Source organism: Orbicella franksi, chromosome 6 (assembly GCF_964199315.1).
Source record: "Orbicella franksi chromosome 6, jaOrbFran1.1, whole genome shotgun sequence".
Lineage (NCBI taxonomy): Eukaryota > Metazoa > Cnidaria > Anthozoa > Scleractinia > Merulinidae > Orbicella > Orbicella franksi.
Window position 1 is genome coordinate 20,439,701 of NC_138150.1, and position 22,161 is coordinate 20,461,861.

At 38.7% G+C, this 22,161-nt stretch overlaps 1 protein-coding gene across 1 annotated transcript in view; it reads right to left on the reverse strand.

The window, feature by feature from the left end:
- The window catches only part of LOC145490854 (3'-5' exoribonuclease HELZ2-like), a 68,635-nt gene that overhangs the window by 42,149 nt on the left and 4,325 nt on the right, over positions 1-22,161 (reverse strand). The window contains exons 3-11 of the mRNA XM_081469959.1: positions 21,088-21,363; positions 18,384-18,539; positions 16,609-17,148; positions 15,712-15,852; positions 3,508-3,634; positions 2,537-2,588; positions 1,708-1,905; positions 1,575-1,611; positions 801-925 (exon numbers count right to left, since the gene is read on the reverse strand). Coding sequence (XP_081326085.1) covers positions 801-925; positions 1,575-1,611; positions 1,708-1,905; positions 2,537-2,588; positions 3,508-3,634; positions 15,712-15,852; positions 16,609-17,148; positions 18,384-18,539; positions 21,088-21,363 — 1,652 coding nt within the window. The remainder of the gene's footprint in view (positions 1-800; positions 926-1,574; positions 1,612-1,707; positions 1,906-2,536; positions 2,589-3,507; positions 3,635-15,711; positions 15,853-16,608; positions 17,149-18,383; positions 18,540-21,087; positions 21,364-22,161) is intronic.

Sequence of the window (22,161 nt, forward strand, 5' to 3'; positions counted from 1 at the left end):
TGGTGCATCAAAGGAACCGATGAATCCGTGACCAGAGTGGATTCATCGGTTCCTTTGATGCACCATGATCCGAGTGATCTTGGATCACTGACCCTGATTCAGATCACCCCAAAGGAACGCACCCTAAGATTTGTCCTAATGTTAAGGGGACATGCTAAAAGTAGGATAAGATTCGAACACAGGGAGCACACAATCTTGTTGAGTAGGAAGAGAGTAAATAAAGGAATGAAAGGAATGAATAGGTTAACTTTGTCTCCTGTTGTCGTTTCTTACGCGACCCCGCTACCTACATGTTCTATATATGTCCTGCGTAACACTGTAGCGCGAAACTCGTACCTAGGCCTTTTCGCGCTGCGCAAAAAGATTTTGATTTACATATATTATTGACAGTAATAACATATGTAAACCAAAAAAGTTTTTGCACAGCGCGAAAAAGCCTAGGTACAAGTTTAGCGTTACAGTGTTATGCAGGACGTATGCAGGACATGTAACAGGACCTGATGGTAGCAGCTTTCCCTGTAAGGTCGCGTAAGAAACGACAACAGGAGACAAAGGTAAACTATTCATTCTTTTCATTCCTTTATTTACTCTCTTCGTACTCAACACGATTGTGTGCTCCCTGTGATTCGAGCAAGCACTTACGAACATATAAGGTCATGAACAAACACACCACATTGTAACCATCTCGCTTTCCTTTTGTCCCCTAAGAACTTCCTCAGCCTACTCAATGCGAAGTCTTGTTTTACGCTTATGACGCAACTTAGTTATTTTGCATAAAATGTTGCATTTTTGATAAATACCCGAGGATCAAGAGACTTGTATATGACGGCGTGCATAAAAGCCTTCTGTACTTCTCCCTGCAACTCTTGAGCTTGTGAAGATAGAAATGCTATGTGTTCGTTGTCACCTCCCAGTTTGCTCTTAGCTAAAAGCAAGAGAAGGAATTGTTAGAAAATATCTTACAACAACAATAACTGGTACGTAGCGATCGAGGAGGATGAAATTGTACGTCTAAAAGTCCTGGAGCATTAGATGTACTGCCGAATTTTACTCTTAGCTACAAGCATCAGAACGAATTGTTCGTAGATACCTATTCTTACGATAACAACAACTAGTGGTTAGAGGGACGAAATTATGGCTTGGAAGGCCCGGTGCATTCAGTGTCCCAAATTCAACTCCACCTTTGTAACTAGCTAAGGAGCGAACCTGCTACCAGTTTGGTTTTCTCAATTTTTTTTTCATGATCAAAGTTATCTTGAATCACTGATACCGATCGGTTTATGCCACAGGAATGCAAGCAAGTGTGATGAATACTTATGTCTACGCTGCGGTAAATTACAACTGTTGCAATAGCAACTTACAACAACAACAAAAGTCTGCCGAAACCGGAATCCATATTACACTTCTTTAAGACAAGACTAAGAATGTGAACATGTACAGATCGTCAGGAAACCTACTCTCCTATTCTCCTCTTTCCGCCCCTGTTCTGCGACTGCTGTGCGGTGTAGGTAAAACCCGTTGTTTACGTTTCATATTAAAGTAAAAGCTTTAGTTGTCTTCAGTTCTATACTCACCATCTCTGCAATCTCGCAAAACGTGCTGTACGTAACTCTGAAAGTGAAGTATATTGCCGTGGTCAAAAAAATAAAATAACTTGGTGTCAACTCAAACATGTTTTAAATTCTTTAATCGAAGAAAGGTACTAACCAAGTGAAGTAAACATTCAGCTCGTTTGCATAGAATAGCGGCGACCAATCCAGGGGAAGAATCAGCTTCGAGGTGCCGTAGTGCCACAGTATATAGCATGGCAGCTGTACGATAGTCTTTGATCAACATAAACTGTTCAGCGTTTTTCAGTGGGGTTTCCACAGGATTAGCTGACACAAGTGCCGAGCTAAGCAGAGCCTGAAAATAAAAAAAAAAATTAAAAATTAAAACAAGTTAGGACTGACTTGGGCTGAAGCTTACATGAACAGATAACAAAAACAGAAGTGACTTGTGTTACCATGATGTACTGACACTCGAATCATGTCCATCACCTGGCATTATTTTATACACTTTTGTGGTGACTATAATAAGCGATCTTCATAATAACAAAAGATAGTATTTTGTGTTTCACCACTGTAAAAACGTTCATCTTGTACATGATATGAAGAGGTTTCATTCACCAAAATCAATGCAGAAAAAGAGACATGTCAAGTGTTATGGAGAGTGTCCTTACCGTATGTTGACGAGGTGATGAGTGCTTGGTGGAGGGCGCTAAATCGAATCGTTGCCATGATTATGGTACTGTGATAAATTCAACGACGAAATCAAGCCGCACTATGGCCTGAGTAGACTAACAGGTGGTGCTCGTGTAAAAGTGAACAAGAAAAGTGGATATAACGAGGTGATGGTATTGCAGGGTCTTTCACTGTCAGTATTAATTCATACAGAATGGTACAGCAACAAGAACACCAATAATAGACAAAAAAGCAAGGTATATTTCAAATTGAACAAAACCAGTTACGGTATATACAACAAGTCTTATACAAACCGGCGATATTGTGAAAGGTAAGTCTGCGAGCCCTGCATCAAAGGAGGCGGAACTGTAAAAATAACTTCCAATCAGGACAAAATGCTCTGATTCATATATTCAATGGATTTCTTTTTTTTTTAAACACAATAACATTTAAAAGAGAGGCATCAATGCAGTAAAGAAATTCAACTAAAACACGTTTCCGATCCAGAATTAACTAATTGAAAAACGGAAAAAACAAAAAATTAGAAACAAATCTGCGATACTGGTGCACTTCTATTTCAACTGGGCTACCAATCCAACTGGGAGGTAATCATTTTGTGAGTTTGTTATATACAAGTACCAGTAGAAGTCACTGGAAAATATCATATATTTAAGAAATAGAAAAAATGTACCGTGTTTCTATCGAGTAAAAGAAACACGAGTGAAAGTTTGGGAGCACGAGAAATGATGTTGGAACACGAGCCGCAGGCGAATGTTTCCACAGCTTTTTCGAGTTCTCCCAAACTTTCACGAGTGTTTCTATAACTCGATAGAAACACGGAGAATATGTTTTCTATTTCTTTTAGAAAACACCTCGACGAAAAAAAAGGAAAACAACTTGTTAAAGACTATTACCAGGAGTTACCGAGAACGGTTGGAAGAGTATTCTATTGAGAACACAGACACAGGCAGACCACTCTATGTGTTCGTGGCTAATAATTGTTTACATGTAACGAACAGAATCTATGAGGGTTATGAATAAAGCTCTGAAAATCAAGAAAATTTAAATTTCTAAATTCTAACAGTGGCGATACAGTGCGGTTAAAGAATTGCTAAAGAGTGTTGGCGATTAAGAAATTGCCCTGACGTTACCACGTCGGGGATAGTGAAGAAAATGGCGCAATTCCCTCCTGTCTCTCCCCTATTTCTTCAGTTTGACTATGGGAAGATGATATCACCTCAAGATAGTTGTAATATTAAAATTGTAATAATAAAAAAATACTTACTTAGCACACATTTTGTAGTTTCCTCCTTTCTTGGGAATGCGCCATTCTTTCCGTGAAATGGAGTGACCTTCACTTGCTTTATCTTTTTCTGCCTTCTCTTTCTTAGCAATCAGTTTCCTACTAGTTTCTGAAATAAAATGAATAGTGTGTAACATTGAAAACGACAAGAAACGTCCAGATTTTGGCTTCCAGGTAATAAGCGAAGTAATGAACATGCGAGAGCTTCATTCTAAAGGCTCAGAAATAAGAGAATTTTATCGATTTCTTATCGTCCACGTTGGAAAATTCGCTCAAAATGAGCAGGACCATGCCTCCCCTCACTCGTCATCATTTCTTTGTTTCGTACGACGTGCATTCTTGAGTTTAAGTACTGGCGTTCTAAATGCATGTTAGAATTTATTTCGCTCATTTCAAAGGCAGAAATGGTACAATATTCTGTGCATTTTCCCTGGCTTCCACGGAATATAGTATGACTGCTCAAATGAAATGAATCCAATTTATGCTTTTAACAAATACTCTTTGATAAATTTGCTGAAAACAATTTTACTTTTATTACCAGTGTAAGACACAGTCATTACCAACAATACTCACTATTAAAGAACGCTGCGGCTTTTCAATAAAATCCCTCTACATTAATTATGAACATGCAGATTGTAAATTCACCAAGTTATTATCCCTTGTTAGTGTAATTTCGCTGTGCTGAACTCGAGCCAAATATTTTCCTCTCCGACCCTCCCACTTAGTGGACGATGAAAGCTGTAACGCATGGCTGTTTGTACCTGTTCATACGTATGGACCCAAATTTGATGAAAAACAAACACTATAACTACATCATACTAACAAATGAAAACAATTAAAAACAGCATTCAGAATAATTCCAGAACTTCAAAACAAATCCGGAATTCAGATTAACATTTGTATGAGGCGCTATGATACGGTTATCATACGTACTATGCGTGTCTTTTCAGGTTATTAATCGTATAATGCGGTGTTTTCAGTCTATTAACCTGGAAACCGCGCCACTTACGAATAATAAACGTGGTATTGTACGAATAATATCCGTAGGTGGCTATATTTTCAGGATATCAATCGTACATGAAGCAAAGTTTACCGACGAGGAATTTACGATCTTCAGCCGCCATTACATTAAAAAATGTAACGGGTTAAAACTTCTAAACTTATGGCGTTTACGGCCAAAAAGTTATCCTCGTTTATTGACTTGGCCTAAAACCATTGATAAATCTAATCAGTGAGCTATATTTTCCGTAAAGGACTGATGTTTTTTAATCAGTCCTTTAGGGAGGGAGGCGGCGTGGCCGAGTGGTCTAGGGCGCAGGATTTGAAACCTGGAGGTCCCTGGTTCAAATCCTCCGCCCTACCGCTATGTGGATTTGTTCTTGGTAGCCCCGAGTTCAACTCCTCGACCGCGTTGTGTAAATAGCCAACTGGTCAGCCTCCCACCAGTTGGGATTCTTAATAGTTTATGTTATCTTTGAAATGTTTGTTTAATTATTTACAGTGTCCCCAATTAGCACATTAGTGCTAAATACATCGACACTTAAATAAAGTGATTATTATCATCATCATCATCATCATCATCATCATCATCATCATCATCATCATCATCATCAGTTATCTATGTCAAGGATACGCGATCGATGCGAAGCCATGTCCCCGATCGACCCGCTGCGTATTTACGTAATTCTTCAAGCAGTCTTTATGGTTTCAAACGAGCTCTTTTTACAGTCGGAAAGTATTTCATAGCCTCCCGAAAATGAAAATGAAAAGTAAAAGAATGGTCGATTACTTAAAATAAAATGATCGGTGGCCATGGGTTATTCGAAAGCGAAACCAACAACAACAGTCAATGGGTTAGCTCTGTTAACCGCAGGACATGATTCTTCTAAAAGTTATATCTTGAAACGGACTTTTCTCATTTGAAATATACAGGGAAGATACATTTCAAGTCCTACTGGAACTTAAGTGAACAACAACGGTTGATTTCATGCATTTCAGGGGTTTATTCGTGATGAAATCAAATTAAAACGAAATCAACAACTTTGCAGTTCGATGTGTCAAAGCATTGGCGTTCAAAATTCGTCGTGTTTATGCCAACATTTGGCAAATAGTACGATGTTAAGTGCACCTATGGAAAGTATGACTTCTTTGGTAAATGTATTATGTATTGAATTCCTATATATAATGCAAATAAGGTGGGAATTCCGAATTAACTGCCGGCGCCGAGTTTCAATGGATTGACCCAATGCTTTGTCTGTTTTAGAAAACGAAGTATATATATAATCACATCGAAATTAATAAACTGAAACTCTGTCAAAGATAGTCAAATATTTTAAAAGCCTTTTTCTTAAGCCAGGAACGTAAAACGCTTGTCAGGATTTCAACAAACTCAGACGATATGATCGACCGCGAATACTTTGTTTACCGTGTTTTCAGTCCAAGCATGCAACTTACGAATAATAAGCGTTGCATTGTACGGTTAACATCCGTATTTCGCTAAGTTTCCTGGTTATTAAACGTACATGAAACAAATTTATGCGGGTCCGGCGACAGTAATTTAACGGCAGGCAAAGAAAAGCGCGGTAATTCGATCGCTGGAGCTATTAATCGAGCTATTGATTCTTCGACTTCTTTGAAGCAGAGCGTAAGAAATTTGCAAATAGAAGTAACGTTAGAACAAGTTTTGCTGAAATCACTTTTCTGAAATCTTCTGATAAATTCTCCTTTACACTACACGCAAAGATTGTTTATCAACTAAAAAGCGAAATTGTCCCACTTTTCGCCAAGTCGCAGCGATCGATAATGAGATGCAATGCCGCGTTTTGTGAACTCACATTGTATCAAAACACCGTTTCGAAAAACTAGAACGACTAACCAAAACAATGAACTAACCAAAGCGGGGGGATTAATTTAAACTCATCTAAAAGATGTAGCTTGTAAATACACGGCGAAATCAACAATTCCCAATCGATCGGTAAAATTTAACCATTCAGCAAATGTTTTGTGTCAGGCTAGGGTGAAATTATTTGAACATCTTGAACAAACTGAGCAAGGTTGTATTCACAAATTTGAAATTCTGACGTTTCAGGCTATACTTTGAAAGAGCTTTGCATTCAGAACAGAACAACGACATTCTTATTTTATGTGTTAGTATATACCACACAAGTGAATAGTACTTTTCGCGCACGCTGATTGGCTAGCTCGGAGGTGATTAGCCAAGTACTTTTCACCTCCGAGCAGCCGAGGAAAAACAAAATGGCTTCCCGTTTCAAATAAAGTTACTCTTAAACAAATAAAGTTACTCTTGGTCCGTTAGTTATTCAGCTTGTGTGGTATATACTAAAACAATTATTCACCCAGTGTTGGTGAAAGTGGGGGATATTTACCTCCACTTCAGTGAATAATTGTTTATGTTCACCCACGTGTCAAAGTGGCGGAAAAACGGTCTCGAAGATTGGAGGTCGCACTAATCAAACTGCAGATGAAGTTCACAGAAAAAGTGTACCAGTATATTTGTGGAATGAGTTTCTTTTTTAAACTCTCTATTATAGCGAGACCACTCAGACCACGACGCAATTTTCTTGTAAACGAAAAACGGGTTTTCCTATCTGACTTATGCTGTGGATTTTGCGATGAATGACAAGAATAGCGGACGTGCCAACTATTTTGGATGTTCTTTTATTGATGTGTGACTTTTCCGAGGAAACACAGGACAAGACTGGATGTGGGCACTGTTCATAGGATGTTTTGATTCACACTTCATGCAAGAGTATTTGATAGTGTTCCATCCGGCAGTGACATCAACAAGTCTGTCCCATGTGTAAAATTCGTCTGGGTTCATTTCAAGAGCCTGAAAAGGTTACAAGCTCAATTATCGCCGAGAATTTCTATGTTTTTGGCGTGAAATTTACCATCTACGGTTCCGAATCGTTAGTTTTACATTAAAAATTTTAATAGTTGCGTAAAATATGTATTCACTGTGAGACACAACATAGAAAATAAATTGGGCTAAGGCTGCTGGCGAAGGTGAAGGCGAAAGTGCCCGCGAAATAACACCGCAATCTGAACCCGGTTGGAAAAAAATATTCCAAACCTCCACATGATATATTCCCCTTTTCTTTGTAAGATTTAAATTCCGTATTCTGCAGAAACTCCTTGCGAGACTGAAGAACTCTTAGCTGCCATGAACACTCAGAAAACCGGTTCACATTCGAGAATTCAACTCTTGCTAACATTTGGCGCCTTTTTTTCACGGGAAGAAAATTTTCTCCAGCTTTTAGGGGCAGTACAGTATCAGTATCAGTATCATCCCCTTTTCTCCAGAACTTTACATAGATTTAATCTCACCTCTATGAGTTCTTTATGGCATATTGTGCAATACATATTCCAGCAAAATCAAAATCAAAGCTAACCTGAACGTCCATGTTCCCTCCGATTTATTTATCAAATTTTGCACTGGTGTCATTTCGAAAACCCGCATGATAATCATAGCAACTCCTGCAAAGTTTTTTGTTGCTTTGAGCAGCATCGATTCAGCAGCAATCCCAGCTTTTGGCGCCGTCCACTCCACATGGTCATCGCGGTAAAAGCCTTGTGTTATCGGAAATAGCAAGTTAGCGAAAGGAATCAATCTCACGTAAACAAGCGATGAGATCAGTTCTCAGAATAGCGTGAGCAAATTTCACTTCAAATCGGTCGAAAAATAACGTTTGCATAAAAGTCTAAGGACTTGTGGTAAAAGCCCCAAAGAGTTACACAGAGGTAGAAGAGTTGTCAAATATCTCATGTCACTGAAATAGCAATGATAGAAATGGGTGTTTGACAGCTGTCAGAATTTTTTTTTTTTACGTCAACACGGGCGTGACTCTCTCAAGCATAACGCGACACTAAAACATGACAAGTGTCCAGGACGGGTGAAAGGAATAAAGCCACCATTGGCCTATACCGAAAGAAATGCACGATTAATAAGCCTATATATATCAAGCGCTCTATGTACTCTGTTGTCAGTCGTTTCATTTAAATGCATTCCATGTTTGTTTAGGACTTAAATCTCGTTAATTTCACCTTATCGGCATGAAATTCAAGGAGTAATAGATTAACACTACAGGTGACACTGTGCTGATAGCCGTCATCGATAGAAATTAACCTAAAGTTACTGAGTACAAAGATCGCTAGGTGCATGTACGATTATTAATCGTGATTAGTTTCAGGTACGATTATTAAGCGTACTGATCGACTACTGATTAGAACGATCGCTAGGTGTATGTACGATTATTAATCGTACTTAGTTCTAAGTGCGTTACGGATCCGCTATTGATTAGGAAGATCACTAGGTGCATGTACGATTACTAATGGTACTAAGTTTCAGGTACGATTATTAAGCGTACTGATCGACTACTGATTAGAACGATCGCTAGGTGTATGTACGATTATTAATCGTACTTAGTTTTAAGTGCGATTACGGATCCCCCACTGATTAGAAAGATCGCTAGGTACAATCATTAATCGTACTTAGCTTTAGGTACGATTTACTGATACATTTTTGATTAGAAAGATCGCTAAGTGCATGTACGATTATTAATCATAACAATTACAATTTCCTCAAATGTGATTGGTGCATAAACTGCTGTATTTTGCATTAATTAATCTGCTAAGTTGTAATCGGACAGTGTAATCGGACGGTTGGCTGTAATCGGACACCTGTAATCGGACAGTTACATAAACCAATCATTTTCAGTCCTGTCATCTACATCCACCAATCTCCACATTGATTACAATCACTAAAGCAACAAAAACTCACCCTTCACGGCTGGGGCTTTTCCAAAATGGCAGAATTTGTAACTTTAGATAATATCTCTACTGGAGATATTTTCTCCAATGTGAATTTTGAAATATTTTCACGAAAGTTTACTATCAGAGTTGCCAGCTTTCACAGATGATATAAAAGAAACACAGCCCACGGTGACCACGGCATCGTTAATGCCCTTGCAAATTCCACGAACGGAAACACTGCAAGTTGAGTTATCTGATATAGTACAACGGCAACGTTCAGTTCCAGATGAAAATGTTCCCTTGCCAACACCACTTGGACTTGAAGAGTTCCGTTTTCCAATTGTGTCGAGCGAAGAAATAACGGAGATAAACGAGTTGGCTGCAAGCAAAAACACAAAGCGAACCACGCAAACATGGCTGACAGTATGGATGAAATGGTGTAAAGCGCGAAATATTGACGACGACATTGAGACTTTCAGCCCACAAGCTATGGACGAGATTTTGACAAAATTCTACGCTGAAGTGAGGAAAAGAGACGGCTCCGAAAACGTACTGGACTCGCGTCGGGTGATGCAAGCATCCATCGACAGGTATCTTCGCCAAAAGAATTATCCAGATAGTATCATCAGCGGACGGCAGTTCAAAAAGTCTCAAGAGACTCTAAATTCAAAAGCAAAATTGCTCCGCTATCAAGGCAAGGGAAAACGACCCAACAGAGCTCAGCCTTACAGTCGAGTGGACGAAGAAATTTTCTGGACCGAAGGTAAATTAGGAAATCACAATGGTGTTGCCCTCACAAACGCCAACTTCAAACATCTGTCGGAACACATGGGGTCAGAGGCCGTCAAGACCACTACATTGCGTACGTGGAGGACTTCACCATTTTGCAAATGGGAGACGGAGACAAAGTGGTTCAGTTCGAAGAAAATCCAACCAAAACCAGGCAAGGCGGCTTGCGAAATAAAACCCGAAGCTCTCCCCAACAAATGTGGTGTACAGACGGCGGTGAAAGGGACCCCGTAAGACTCTTTGAAGAATGGTTCAAACATCGATCCGAAGCCATGAAGAATTCTGGACCCCTGTTCTTGGCGATAATACCAAGATCCACTACCACTATTTGGTATGCCAAATCCCGACTGGGGGAACATCGCATCAGTCAAATAATGAAATCCGTCGCAAGTTGCTTGCCGGAAGGCTGCACGAAGAAAATCACTAACCACTCCACAAGGAAAACGGTCGTCGCGAAGTTAAAGGAGGCAGGCCAACCACGCCATAAAATCATCCAGGTAACCGGTCATGCAAGAGAATCATCTTTAGATGACTACGACGAAATAACAGAAGACAAAAGAAGGCAATTGTCTCACATAGCGAGTGGATTTGTCGCCCCAAAGTCGTCGTCAGCTTATGTCAACAGCGTTCAAGCGTGCACGTCTACGTCTACAGCTTCCTCTAGCATGGAATCTCTTCCACCTGCTACACTTCCAGAATGCGTGATGAAAGAATATATCCCCACTAATCCACCCTGAGGTGGGATGCTACCTTTCTACATGCCAACTCAATCTCTGACAAAGGCGACAAAACATCTCCAGCAATTCAAGCGCCGTTACAGGTGTTCAACCAATGTGTGTTCAACAATGCGTTTTCAGATTTCTCGAGGCCAAAACCGAGGAAAAGGGATGGAATAACTGACCCTGACTCGGACTAAACAGAAGATTACTTGACTTTACACCCGCTTTCAGTGTTAGTGCATAGGCGACATCTTTCGACCATCTCTCGACATTCCATCTTTCGACATGCTATGTAAACGGCTGAAAGACCGTTTACCTGTGAAACTGGCAATTTTTCCGGCTATTAGTAGAACAAATGACCAGTATATGATAATTACTGACCTCAAATGAATGAAGAAGATCGTGGACTCCCGATTTACGGGACAATTCAAACAATTTTAGTGTAGTCGATCGGCTCTCAATAGTGACTTCCGGTAGAATTGGGCCGCTACCGCTCAGTTAATATTCGAAAGATGTAAACATTCAAATCAGTCGATTTATCCCTCACAGGATGACTTCTTGATCCTAGCCTTATTCTGATGTCAAATAAATCCATCTTTCGTCACTAAAAGTCGGCTTCGACCGTAAAGAAATCTGTTGTGCTTACATTTTTGACGTAGGCCAGGTTACATAGCATGTCGAAAGATGGCATGTCGAAAAATAGTCGCTATGCACGTAACACTGAAAGCGGGTGTAAGACAAACGTTTCAAGTTTTTTTCGTTTCTTGAGAAACGGTGACCTACTCACGGGCAGTTTAAACTTGAACACAATTTCGCTTTACCTCGATTTTTCCTTCGGCTGACTGTTTTAGGCCTGGTTGATTATTTGATTGATTGACGTTTACTAAATGTATCGTTTGTTACTAAGTAACCGATTCGAATGAGTGATTTCTTTTCGTGGTTTATCTCCGGTGACAGTTTTCATAGAAACTCAAGCTATTTTCCGTATATTTTTCGGAAATTGTAATCACCATATTTTAAAAATTGCTATTAAATGCTTTTTTCAAGTAAAACTTTTTGTTTTTCGGAAATTGTAATTGCTATGATTAATTGGTAACAGGACATCGCGTCGTCCAATTCTGTCCGTAATCATACTCGTGATTAACAAATAGGACTCCCGCTTCGCGGTCGTCTGATTTTGTTAATCACTCGTATGATTACAGACCGAATTGGACTCCACTCAGTCCTGTTACCATTATTAATCGCACTTAGTTTCAGGTACGATTCTTAAGCGTACTGATCGACTAGTGGTTAGAATGATCGCTGGGTGAATGTACGATCGCTAAGTGTACAATTCATAATCGTACATGCACTTAGCGATCTTTCTAATCAAAAATGGATCAGTATCGTTAGTACAGAGTTGACAATTCTTGAAATTAATTAATAAATTCCTTTTTGAAAGCTCAAGTAGTGCATGTCAACAGGAAAGCAATAAATAAAAAAAAAATTAAGAAAATGCAAACTACAGGTTGTTTCTACAGACTGCTAATACATTATAAAACAGGGAGGCTCTGCCCCCGAGGCCCAACCCCTTACCATTTTGACAGAAAAGGTACCCGTTTCATATGCCTTTAATTGAAAAAGGCACCCATTTCATAATTATGCTTTCATAACAGGCCTGTATTATGAATAAATTGCCCAAAAAATCTCCTTGTCATTTTCATGTAGTGCTTAAGAGACACAAAATGGCCGTGGCATTTATCAATCCTTCCTTGGCTCCCCGGATCACCGTTTACTGTTCACACATGTATGTGTGCCGAGAGTTGTCCAAAAGAGTGCTTCTACAAACCGTTCAAGAGGACTCTACATGATTAAACTGGCTTCGAGGAAAACAATGATCAGTAATACAAAGAACATCGAAGTATGTGAACGTCACGCTCGACACAGATGAGGAACGTATAAATGTACTTTATATACAAACCTACAGCTGGAAGGAAAAGCTGGCAGTTTTAATGCTACCTAGGTTTCAAGGATCGCTACAAAGGACCAAAACTTTAATCTTGAAGCCAGGTAAGAAATTTACGTGAATTTATCGGAGCACTTTACGAAGGCGAGTGTGTTAGTAACTCACTGGAAAATTTTCAAAATGTCCTCAACTTTAAGCGGTCGTTAGTTTTGAAAACCTAGGGGGCAGACAAATTTTATTATTGTTTTAAATTAAGGGACATTTATGCTTTCTATTCATGTAGTTCAGCAGTTTCAAACAGGTGCCACATTTTTAATACGTGCCTTCAAAGTAGAGCTATTTTCGCGTTTGGTTCAAAACTCGATTTAACGGGTACAAAGTCTTCTTTTAACCGTTGAAGGAACAACATTGAATTATAGTTGCAACATTGCTAAACAAACTGCTATGATATATCTATAGTTGAAAAAAAGAATTGGGACTTTTGAGCGAACATTATTTGTTTTAGAGCGCCGGCAATATGTGCTATTTTTCCAGTTTCGGCAGGCATGCAGCTTGTGTCGAGCGGAACGAACTTCAATCAATCCTAGAAAACCTCAATTACAATTTTTAATCAAATAAAACTCATTTTTAATTAGTGATTGACTAGGTAAGGGTTTCGAAATCTCAGCTTAAGGGAAAAATCGAAGTTTCGAAGTAAAATCAGTGGTCAGTTTTTACAGAGACAGCCTCTTCATAATTTAAATGATACAGCCAGAAAGTGTATCTGTTCAACATACGTTAATCCAAGGCAGGAGCCATAATCGGGGACGGAGATCGTAAGCGCGCACCATTTCTAGTATTGGGGTTGTCCCCATGATATGGGACAATAATTTTATTTTTAGAACAAATTGCGCCATCGCCTGCGGCCCACGCGCGTACATGCTGCGAGGATTTTTGCGGATGTCGCGCGGGGGAAATGGCGTCCGAAATTCCCGAAATTTTTCATGTTTTTGACTCACATCTCAGCGCGTTTACGTCTGTTGGAATTTTGCTTAAGTATTTTCGTCGTAAGCTACTACAGTTTGAGTGAAGTAAGACCGTCTCGAATTTAGGTATGTTCCGCTGTAAGCTTATATATATCGCTGACCAAGTTGTGTTCCGACGGATGGTTCTTTTACATGAGCTATACATTACTCCACTTTAAATTTCACATATGTTGAAGATTAACAGCTTTTCCATTACACTGCAAAAAACTAGCTGGATATATTTAGATATAGCAGAGCTTCAGGACTTCATAGTTTCCTAGCTCCTCTTGCCACAAGCTTGCGAGGAATTTGTCAGTCTATCGCGACCGAAAAGTAAAACAAAATAATTGCTAGTTTGAGTTTCGCTTGAATTGTAAGCAACGCTTGATGTGTCATCAAGGTCCAATAACTTTACGTCCGTAGATACTGCTCAGTTTTATTCGTGTAAAAATCCAGTAAATTCTCTGTTGTCGATGAATGAGAGCGCCCGCCGATGCGTGTTTTGTACAGTCAGTAAACATGACAAATTGTACTTCCGCCGCACTTTCGTGTGAAAGCGTACATCGAACTCAAACAATAACTCTATAGTTTTTAAATATGTTTAAGATTGATAAATGTTTGAGAACATATTAAAAGCTAAGCTGAAAATATGTGAATAAAGCAGAAATAATCAGCAAAGTTACGATGACGCTTTCTTTAATCAACTTGGAATAACGATTTCGATTTTGTTGATCGAGTTATCAAAACTCCTTGTCTATTTTCATTCTCCCAGTGTAAAACTTCACTATGCTTATGTTTAAGAAACACAAATGATGTTAGTAGCCTTTTTTGCGTTCGTGAAATTTGTTACAGCATCTCAGCACAAAAGATAACGAAAGAAATCTTTGTCAAGATTTGTTGACAATTGAAAACTCCGAGTCGGACTTGAAAGTGCACGAGCTGCACTATGCAAATGAGCTAATTGAATGCGTCAGACTTTCCTTTCAAAAACTTTTGCAAACTCACCAAACAAGCAGAAACAACAGGAAACCGTCAAAAAAGGTTTTGGTTATGATGACCCATTGTCTGAGAAACTCACAAATTAACTCGACACCAGAGTAGAGAGTTTTCTTGCTATATTCTTAAGTCAGAACAAACGCAAAAACATACGCGTAAGCTTACAGCTAGCGTGAGCAGATCTTATTATTCATTCCCAGCGCGAGATTGAAGTCTTGTTTTCGACCCTGAAAAACCCACCTTTTCCGTTAGCTCAGTGCATAAAACTACACATAAGCGCCCTGGTTCGTATTCCCTGCCTTATTCCCTGCCATCGCTGTGAAAAATACGCAAGAGAATCTCTCAACTCTCACCATTTGATCGCGCAACGTGACAACACCCACGCGAGAGCCCCCGACATGTGCGTGAATGCGCGCGGATATATGACGTCAGGATGGCGCAATTTGTTCTAAAAATAGAAAAATTGTCCCATCTCATAGGTGCGCGCGAATCCCGAGACTTACGGTCTCCGTCCCCGATTATGGCTCCTGTCCAAGGCCCTTTTGAACAACTAAATGACAGATTTCCCCACATTACATCATATACCTCAATTTGTGACTTCCCTACCCCTTGATATACCTAAAGCCTGAAAAATGTACCCCTTTTGGGTAGAGCCTCCAAGTATATAGTAGGCCATTGTAAGGAGTACCCCCACCCCAGGGGAGTAGGAGCAGCTAATTATTTATTATAAGAACTCAAGGCTGTGGTCTAAGAAAAACTATGAGGAGCCCAAAGGTTCTTAGCCATGAAATCCTGGGTGCCCAGTTCTTAAGCTAATATGAATTTAAAAGTAACTTTTTCCATTTTCCCAAGGGCAAAACTTAGTCACCTGTAGAATTTGGGCACTCCTAGAGCACAGCCCTGGAACTTGTGCAATAAAAAACTTGTTTTTACTGGTTTTTACACATATACATGCATGTACCTTCATCATCTGATACTGAGTCATCTTGATCATCTGTTTCACCTGTTTTTGTCAGGAGATCAACATCATCATCATCATCATCATCTTCTTCTTCTCCTTCTTTTTCTTCTTCAACAGGTTCAGCTAAATTTTCACATGTATCTTTAAAAATAAAGACAGACTGTTTAGTTCTCCATGAAGTAATCAATGTACATGTATACACATGTACTCTGACTTAAAGAAGAATCTTTGTTTATAATATTTGTCTTATTAGCATAAGCAATACAGTTTCTGATGGAGCTACTAAGACATTAGTGCTGGATATTAAAAGAGCATAGCATGACAACCTGTCCCAAGGAATTGGAAACCACTGCATTCAATACTTTTTGTGACGCAGGTTTATAAACTCAAAAATTTACAAAGAATGTATACATGTACATGTAAGCTCATTAGTGCCATTGCCACCCAGAAATTTAACAGTTTTTGAAAGCCAATTTCTCCTCGAATATTACACCCAAAGAGCGAAAAATTTCACCAATTCCTAAGTTTCACGAGCTCTTTAAATGCTTGTGGTCAATTTGCGTCTAGCGTGATGCCTTCTCTGTGCAAATTAGTCATATGTTAATGAGGAAAAATGTAAACAATGACGTCAGCAAAGATTCCCTTATTTAACAAAGTTCTGCATTTGTTATGCTACATGTCCATGTAACATGTGGTATTTTGGGATATAATGCCTATTATTATTTCTTTATTCAAACCAAAAAAACTAGGTACATGTAGAATTTGAAGTTTATTTTTCCCTCTCAACTGAGTTTTTTTGTTTTATCTTCATGGTGAGAGGAGCCTGAATCTTCTTCTGACATTGCACACTCCTGAGTAATCTTACCATTCAAGTAAAACATTTTTAAAACTATTTACCTCCTGCTGGATCTTTCTCTAAGTACATCTTGCATGCCATATACTCCCCTTCTGAGATTGTTGTTTGAAGATTCAACTCTGCAAGGCTCAATTCTGTCAAGATCTCTTCTGTAACAAAACATCTTTGAACCACTTCACCAAGATGACCAGATGAATAATCTTCCCACAGTCTCTCCAAGATCTCAAGTGAATCACATTTCACTGTTATCAACAAACTTCCTGTGTCAACACCTGTGATAAGAAATCGCATTCTTTCCATGTATGTCACAAAGTCATCACGATCAGCCTTGCAACTTGGAGGTGTAGTCTGCAAGTAGTTTGAAGCAATAAAACGAAAGATCTCTTCTTCTGTAAGAATGGAACTCATGGGTGCTTGGGGAGCTTCAGCACCTGTAAATGAAGACTGGGTATGCCCAGATGACACAGGTATTGCAGATGTCTCCTGGTGCCCACCAGTGTGAGATGCTGAAACAGGAGTTCTATCCTGTGTGTTGTGTTCTACAGGTGTCATGGTTTCCACATCAATCCTTATTTTCACAGCTGTTGAATTAGAACAATTTTCCAATATTCCAACATTTAGTTTAAATCTTTTACGTCATGTACTGGTTATCATATTTACATGTAGTTTATAATGTCCTTTTTTTATATAATGCCTGACTCACTTCTGTGTTTTCATTGAAACTGGCACGCGTACTAATTTTTTGTCTAAAAGGACACTTACAAAGGTAGGAAGTAACCTTAAGGTCCCTGATATACATACAGGTAGGTTACATTACATATGTATGTTTACTGAACTTATGCCAAGGATTTGAAATGCGAGAAGTATACTGACATGCATGCATAATCATAGCCTTTTACCAGTTGAACGGCTGGTATGATCAAGGCAGTGCTTTCATATGTAACCTGGTAAGTTAACAACTGCAATAATAACAACTTATTAACCAAGAGTGAGGTCTTTACAGAAAAATCTCAAACCAACACCTTGTAGGGCCAAGGTTTGAGATTTTCCTATAGAGACCAAACATTTGATGTTAATAAGTTGTTCATTATAGGGCTTTTAGTTTTGTTTTCACAGGCCTGTAATCGGCCCATGGGCATTACAGGAGAATAATGCCCTAGAATTAGCCAATCAGAACATGCGTTATATCGGCTGAAAACACAAGCCATACAATAACAAGTGCACGCGATTACATGTAGTCTAAACATGTCACATGACTGAATATGCCCCAGCTAAAACTGGAGAACTTGATATCCGAGTGATATTCCCAAATTTTCTGTTGCGATAAATATTTGAAGGATAATAAACACAAAAGCCCCATTTGACTTTCAAATATGCTAATATGCTTGTCTATAAAATAATTTTGACCTTGGACATTATCTGTTCCTCGAAGCTTACAGTTTTCCTTGAGCTTCCCTCTCGGATAACTGTCCGCTTCTCAGAACAGATAATGCCTGTGCACAAATATTCAAGCATATTTTCCCACCAAATGGAGGCTATTGTTTATTTATTAAAACTGGATCATTGAATAATACATTTCAAGAGTTTTCATTGGCTAACGAAGCCAGAATTTTTCAGACTTAGGGTGTTCTTCCAGGCATGTACTCTCCAAAACGAAGTCAGTGACCCCCCATTTTTTTTCCTGACATAACTAACTCATCATCTTACAGTGGTAAGAGTCTCAGAAAAAAAAATCAATGTTGGAAAATTTTCGCGTGAACATCCTGAAACTAAAAGTTGTATGACTTAGACAAAAAACCTCAGCTGTTACACATACTTCGTTCAGGATTTGAGTCCGACCTTTTCCTTTTCAGAGCCCTTGTCACTCCTATGGAATATCCACTGTAATGTGTATCTGCAGTAGGACTAGAGACTTCTCCTGTCACTGTTCGTTCTGCTACTGCATTAGCAGGTAGCTGAATGGCGAAAGGTCCTATAAAGTTATGCAATAATGACTTAAAGGAATGGACTCAAAGTAACCTAGCTGTCTAATGGGTGCGATTGGATATATACTTGGTGTGTCAAATGTAAATATCCGAGTTTAAAACAGAAGTGCTTCTTACTCTCCCCTCATTCTGTGATAGTCATTTTCTCCTTAGTTCAAGTTTCGATTGAGAAGATATACCAAACACTCGAGACAGTGTCCGACCAAATTTCCAGGCAACTTAGAGTTCATCAAAAATACATACCCCGTTGTGTGTCGTATTTCCAACACTCTTCCCGGTGTGTCTGGAAATGTTGTACAAACACGGGGGTTCTAGTGTTTGATACATTACTGTCCAGCTATTAACATAATTGAATTGGATAAATAACGAGAGAAAGAAAGAAGGAGAGGAAGAAAAAAAAAGGAATTTATCCTTAATTTAAGTGTCTAATGTATTTAGCACTATTGTGCTGATTAGGGATGATAATTATAAAAAAATAAACAAACAATTACCACAAATACATGTAGAACATAAACTATTAAGAACACAAGTAGTGGAAGGCTGACCAGCTGGGTATTTACACAACACAGTCAAGGAGTTGAACTCGGGACTACCGAAAACAAATCCAGACAGCGTCTCCACACAGTCCTTGGTGCCCGCGCTTAACAAATAAAGAAAAAAGTGTGATAACATCTCCTTCCAGTAAATGTATTGCAATGCAAGAAGAGATGACATTTAACCCTGGACATTGCAAAACAAAGTAACAAATGTATGAGGTAAATAAATTAAAGTAAATAACATCGGTTCAGAATGTGAGTGGTGTGAGAAGAATTGGTAGGAGTAAAACAGGGAGAAGAATTGGTAGGAGTAAAACAGGGTGAAGAAATGGGTGTGAGAACAAGGGAGTGGTGGAAGTAAGTGGAACCTTTCCTGTTGCTTTTGTTCTCTCTGGATGTGACCCATGCAATGAAGTAAAAATTCCTCTACAGCACCAAATGTGTTTTTGCCCTTTTCCCACTTCTACATCTGCCGTTTAGCCATATTTGGTGCATTGCAAACCCATAAACCATTACAGTCACAATCACAATTATTTGGAAGTCACGTAACCAGAACAAATATTTAAGATGCTCCAATGCAAGATGAAAAGGGAAGATAATTACAGGAATCTTTTAGCATATTCATTTCCATATTGAGACACATTATCCAAATAATAATATTATTTTAATATTTAAAACCCAGGAAATATCATTTCACAGAGAAATGTCTCAGTTGAGTTCCTGAGATGACAACATTGATACTTTAATGTAACACTGCCCAATTAATGTAGCCATTTTCTCTTTCAACAGGATTTACATTGTAGCAAGACACTGTCAACTCTCAAATCTTAAGCATAAGTCTTATGACTCACAGGAGGTCAAAAATTCAATCTCATGCCTACACATGCTGTGCTAAGGGCATCAGCAGTCGAGTGTCAGTCAATACCCTCAATCGATACTCGATTGACATCTCAATCGACACTTTATCAACATCTCGATCAATATCTCAATCAACATCTTGATCAAAACTTGATCAATATTCAGTAAACACTCAAATTGGCATCTCCATTGACAGTCGGTCGAGAGTCAGCTAATTTTTGCACAAATGCCATTGAGTGTCAATCGATACATATGAGTCGGTCAACATTCCGCCAACTATTGACCAACTGTCAATAAAGTGTTGATTGAGTATTGATTGAGATGTTGATCAAGTGTCTATTGTGCACTGAGTATCAATCAAGATGTTGATCAAGATTCAATCAAGTGTTGATAAAGGGCCGATTCAAGTATTGATTGGGCGTATCAATCGACACTCAACCATGGATGCCTCTACTACACATGATCCCTCACGTCAATGGAACAATTTTCCATATCTAGCTGAAAAATGTGAGCTATAAATCTTATGCAGTATTCACTGACACAGTTTCAAAAAATATGTAAATCTGAACCCAGTGAAAGAACTGAAAGATAAGGTCAAGAAAACGATTGTACTCTTCCCTCAATTTTTCTGATTTTTAAATGGAATGTAAAGGAAGCAATGTCATCTTTGGCAAAACACACAAATTGGTACTGGGACCAATAAATCTTTGAAAAAGTCTTCAAAATCTTTGCACATCTACAGATATGTTCAAGTCAAGTTGGGCTGTTACAGGATCATAGAAATCTCATGCCTCTGACTCTGAAAAAGTTGGCAGCTATATTATGGTGCCTTGGCTACTTCATAAATTGAGTGACTTATGGACATGAACCGGTGAGTGTTCATGAAATGATATATTCCCTAAATTGTCACTGGAAATAGTTAAAAGAAACTTCAAGTGACAGAGAAAATGGTTGTTTATTATTGGGGTCCTGCATTGCCTTATTTATACACCTGACTGAGGAGATGTATTGCAAGAGTATTTTTTGTTGCTGAGATCACAACACAGACCCCAGCCAAGGTTCCCAGATTGCTTCATCTAGAATCCATTACACAAAACCATTAGACAACTGCAACTTCATTGATACTGTAGAAAATAATTACCATCAATGTAGCAAAACTGCTCTGCCAAGTCTCGGCGCTGTACAAGCTCATGTTCTAATGCATTACACAAAGCCTCATAGGTTGCAGAAGGACCTTTGTCTTGTTTCCAATGCTTTAACATGTGGTATCCCTTTTCAGACAGTTGGTCACGAGCTTTATTTATTTCTTGAAGCTTTGCATCACTGATCTCAAGACGACGCCCAAGCTTTTCCCATTTTTCTGCAATTTTACCACCCAATTCTTCTAATTGATCATCTGTTGGTCTGCCTTGTTTTACTACAAAGAGAAATAATATTATTGTTAATACAAATTAATTGCTGTTTATTCAACTAGGAATTCCTGTTTAAGTATTTTTATTATCACAACCAAGCCTGTGTTTACAAATAACTTTTAGTTAATAAACCTGTATACATTTTGCAAAGGAACAAAACAAAATCTTGACATGACACAATTAGTAATTGCCATGACAACACTGTACCATTCGGCTAACAACTTTAAAATTAAGTGTACTTGCTGAAAACTATTTACTGATGATGTCATTTTCAGCAACATGTTTTACCATAAATTTGCTAAGCGATAACTCTCTATTCAAACACTAATGAAATATTGCAAATGAATAAAACAAGAATCCCAACTTGCAGGAAGCTGAGACCAGTTGGATGTTTTACAAGTGCATGCACCTAAGTATCGATTAAAACTCACAAAAAGTGAGGCCAAAAGTATTCAGCAGCAAGGAGGAGGGCTTGAACATAGGATGTGGCCACATTGTCTCCAGAAAACACAATTGTTCAAGCAGGTCAAAGACATGTATATTTGTCCTCTTATCTTACTTAAAGTTGTTTCCTGTCTAGTAGTTTCTGTCCAGTATTTCCTTTTATTATATGGCAAGGTAGCCTCAAGGTTAATCCAAACATTCTGATTGGTTCTTTCTTGGTTGGGATTTTGCCATGGTTCCTTGCATGCAGCAGCTGCGCCCGCAGTACAAGCAGCCGTCAAAACTGAGCTGTCCTTGCCAAATGACACGATAATAGCCTTTTTCTCAAAAAAAAATTAAGACAATGCTAAAGTTGCTTT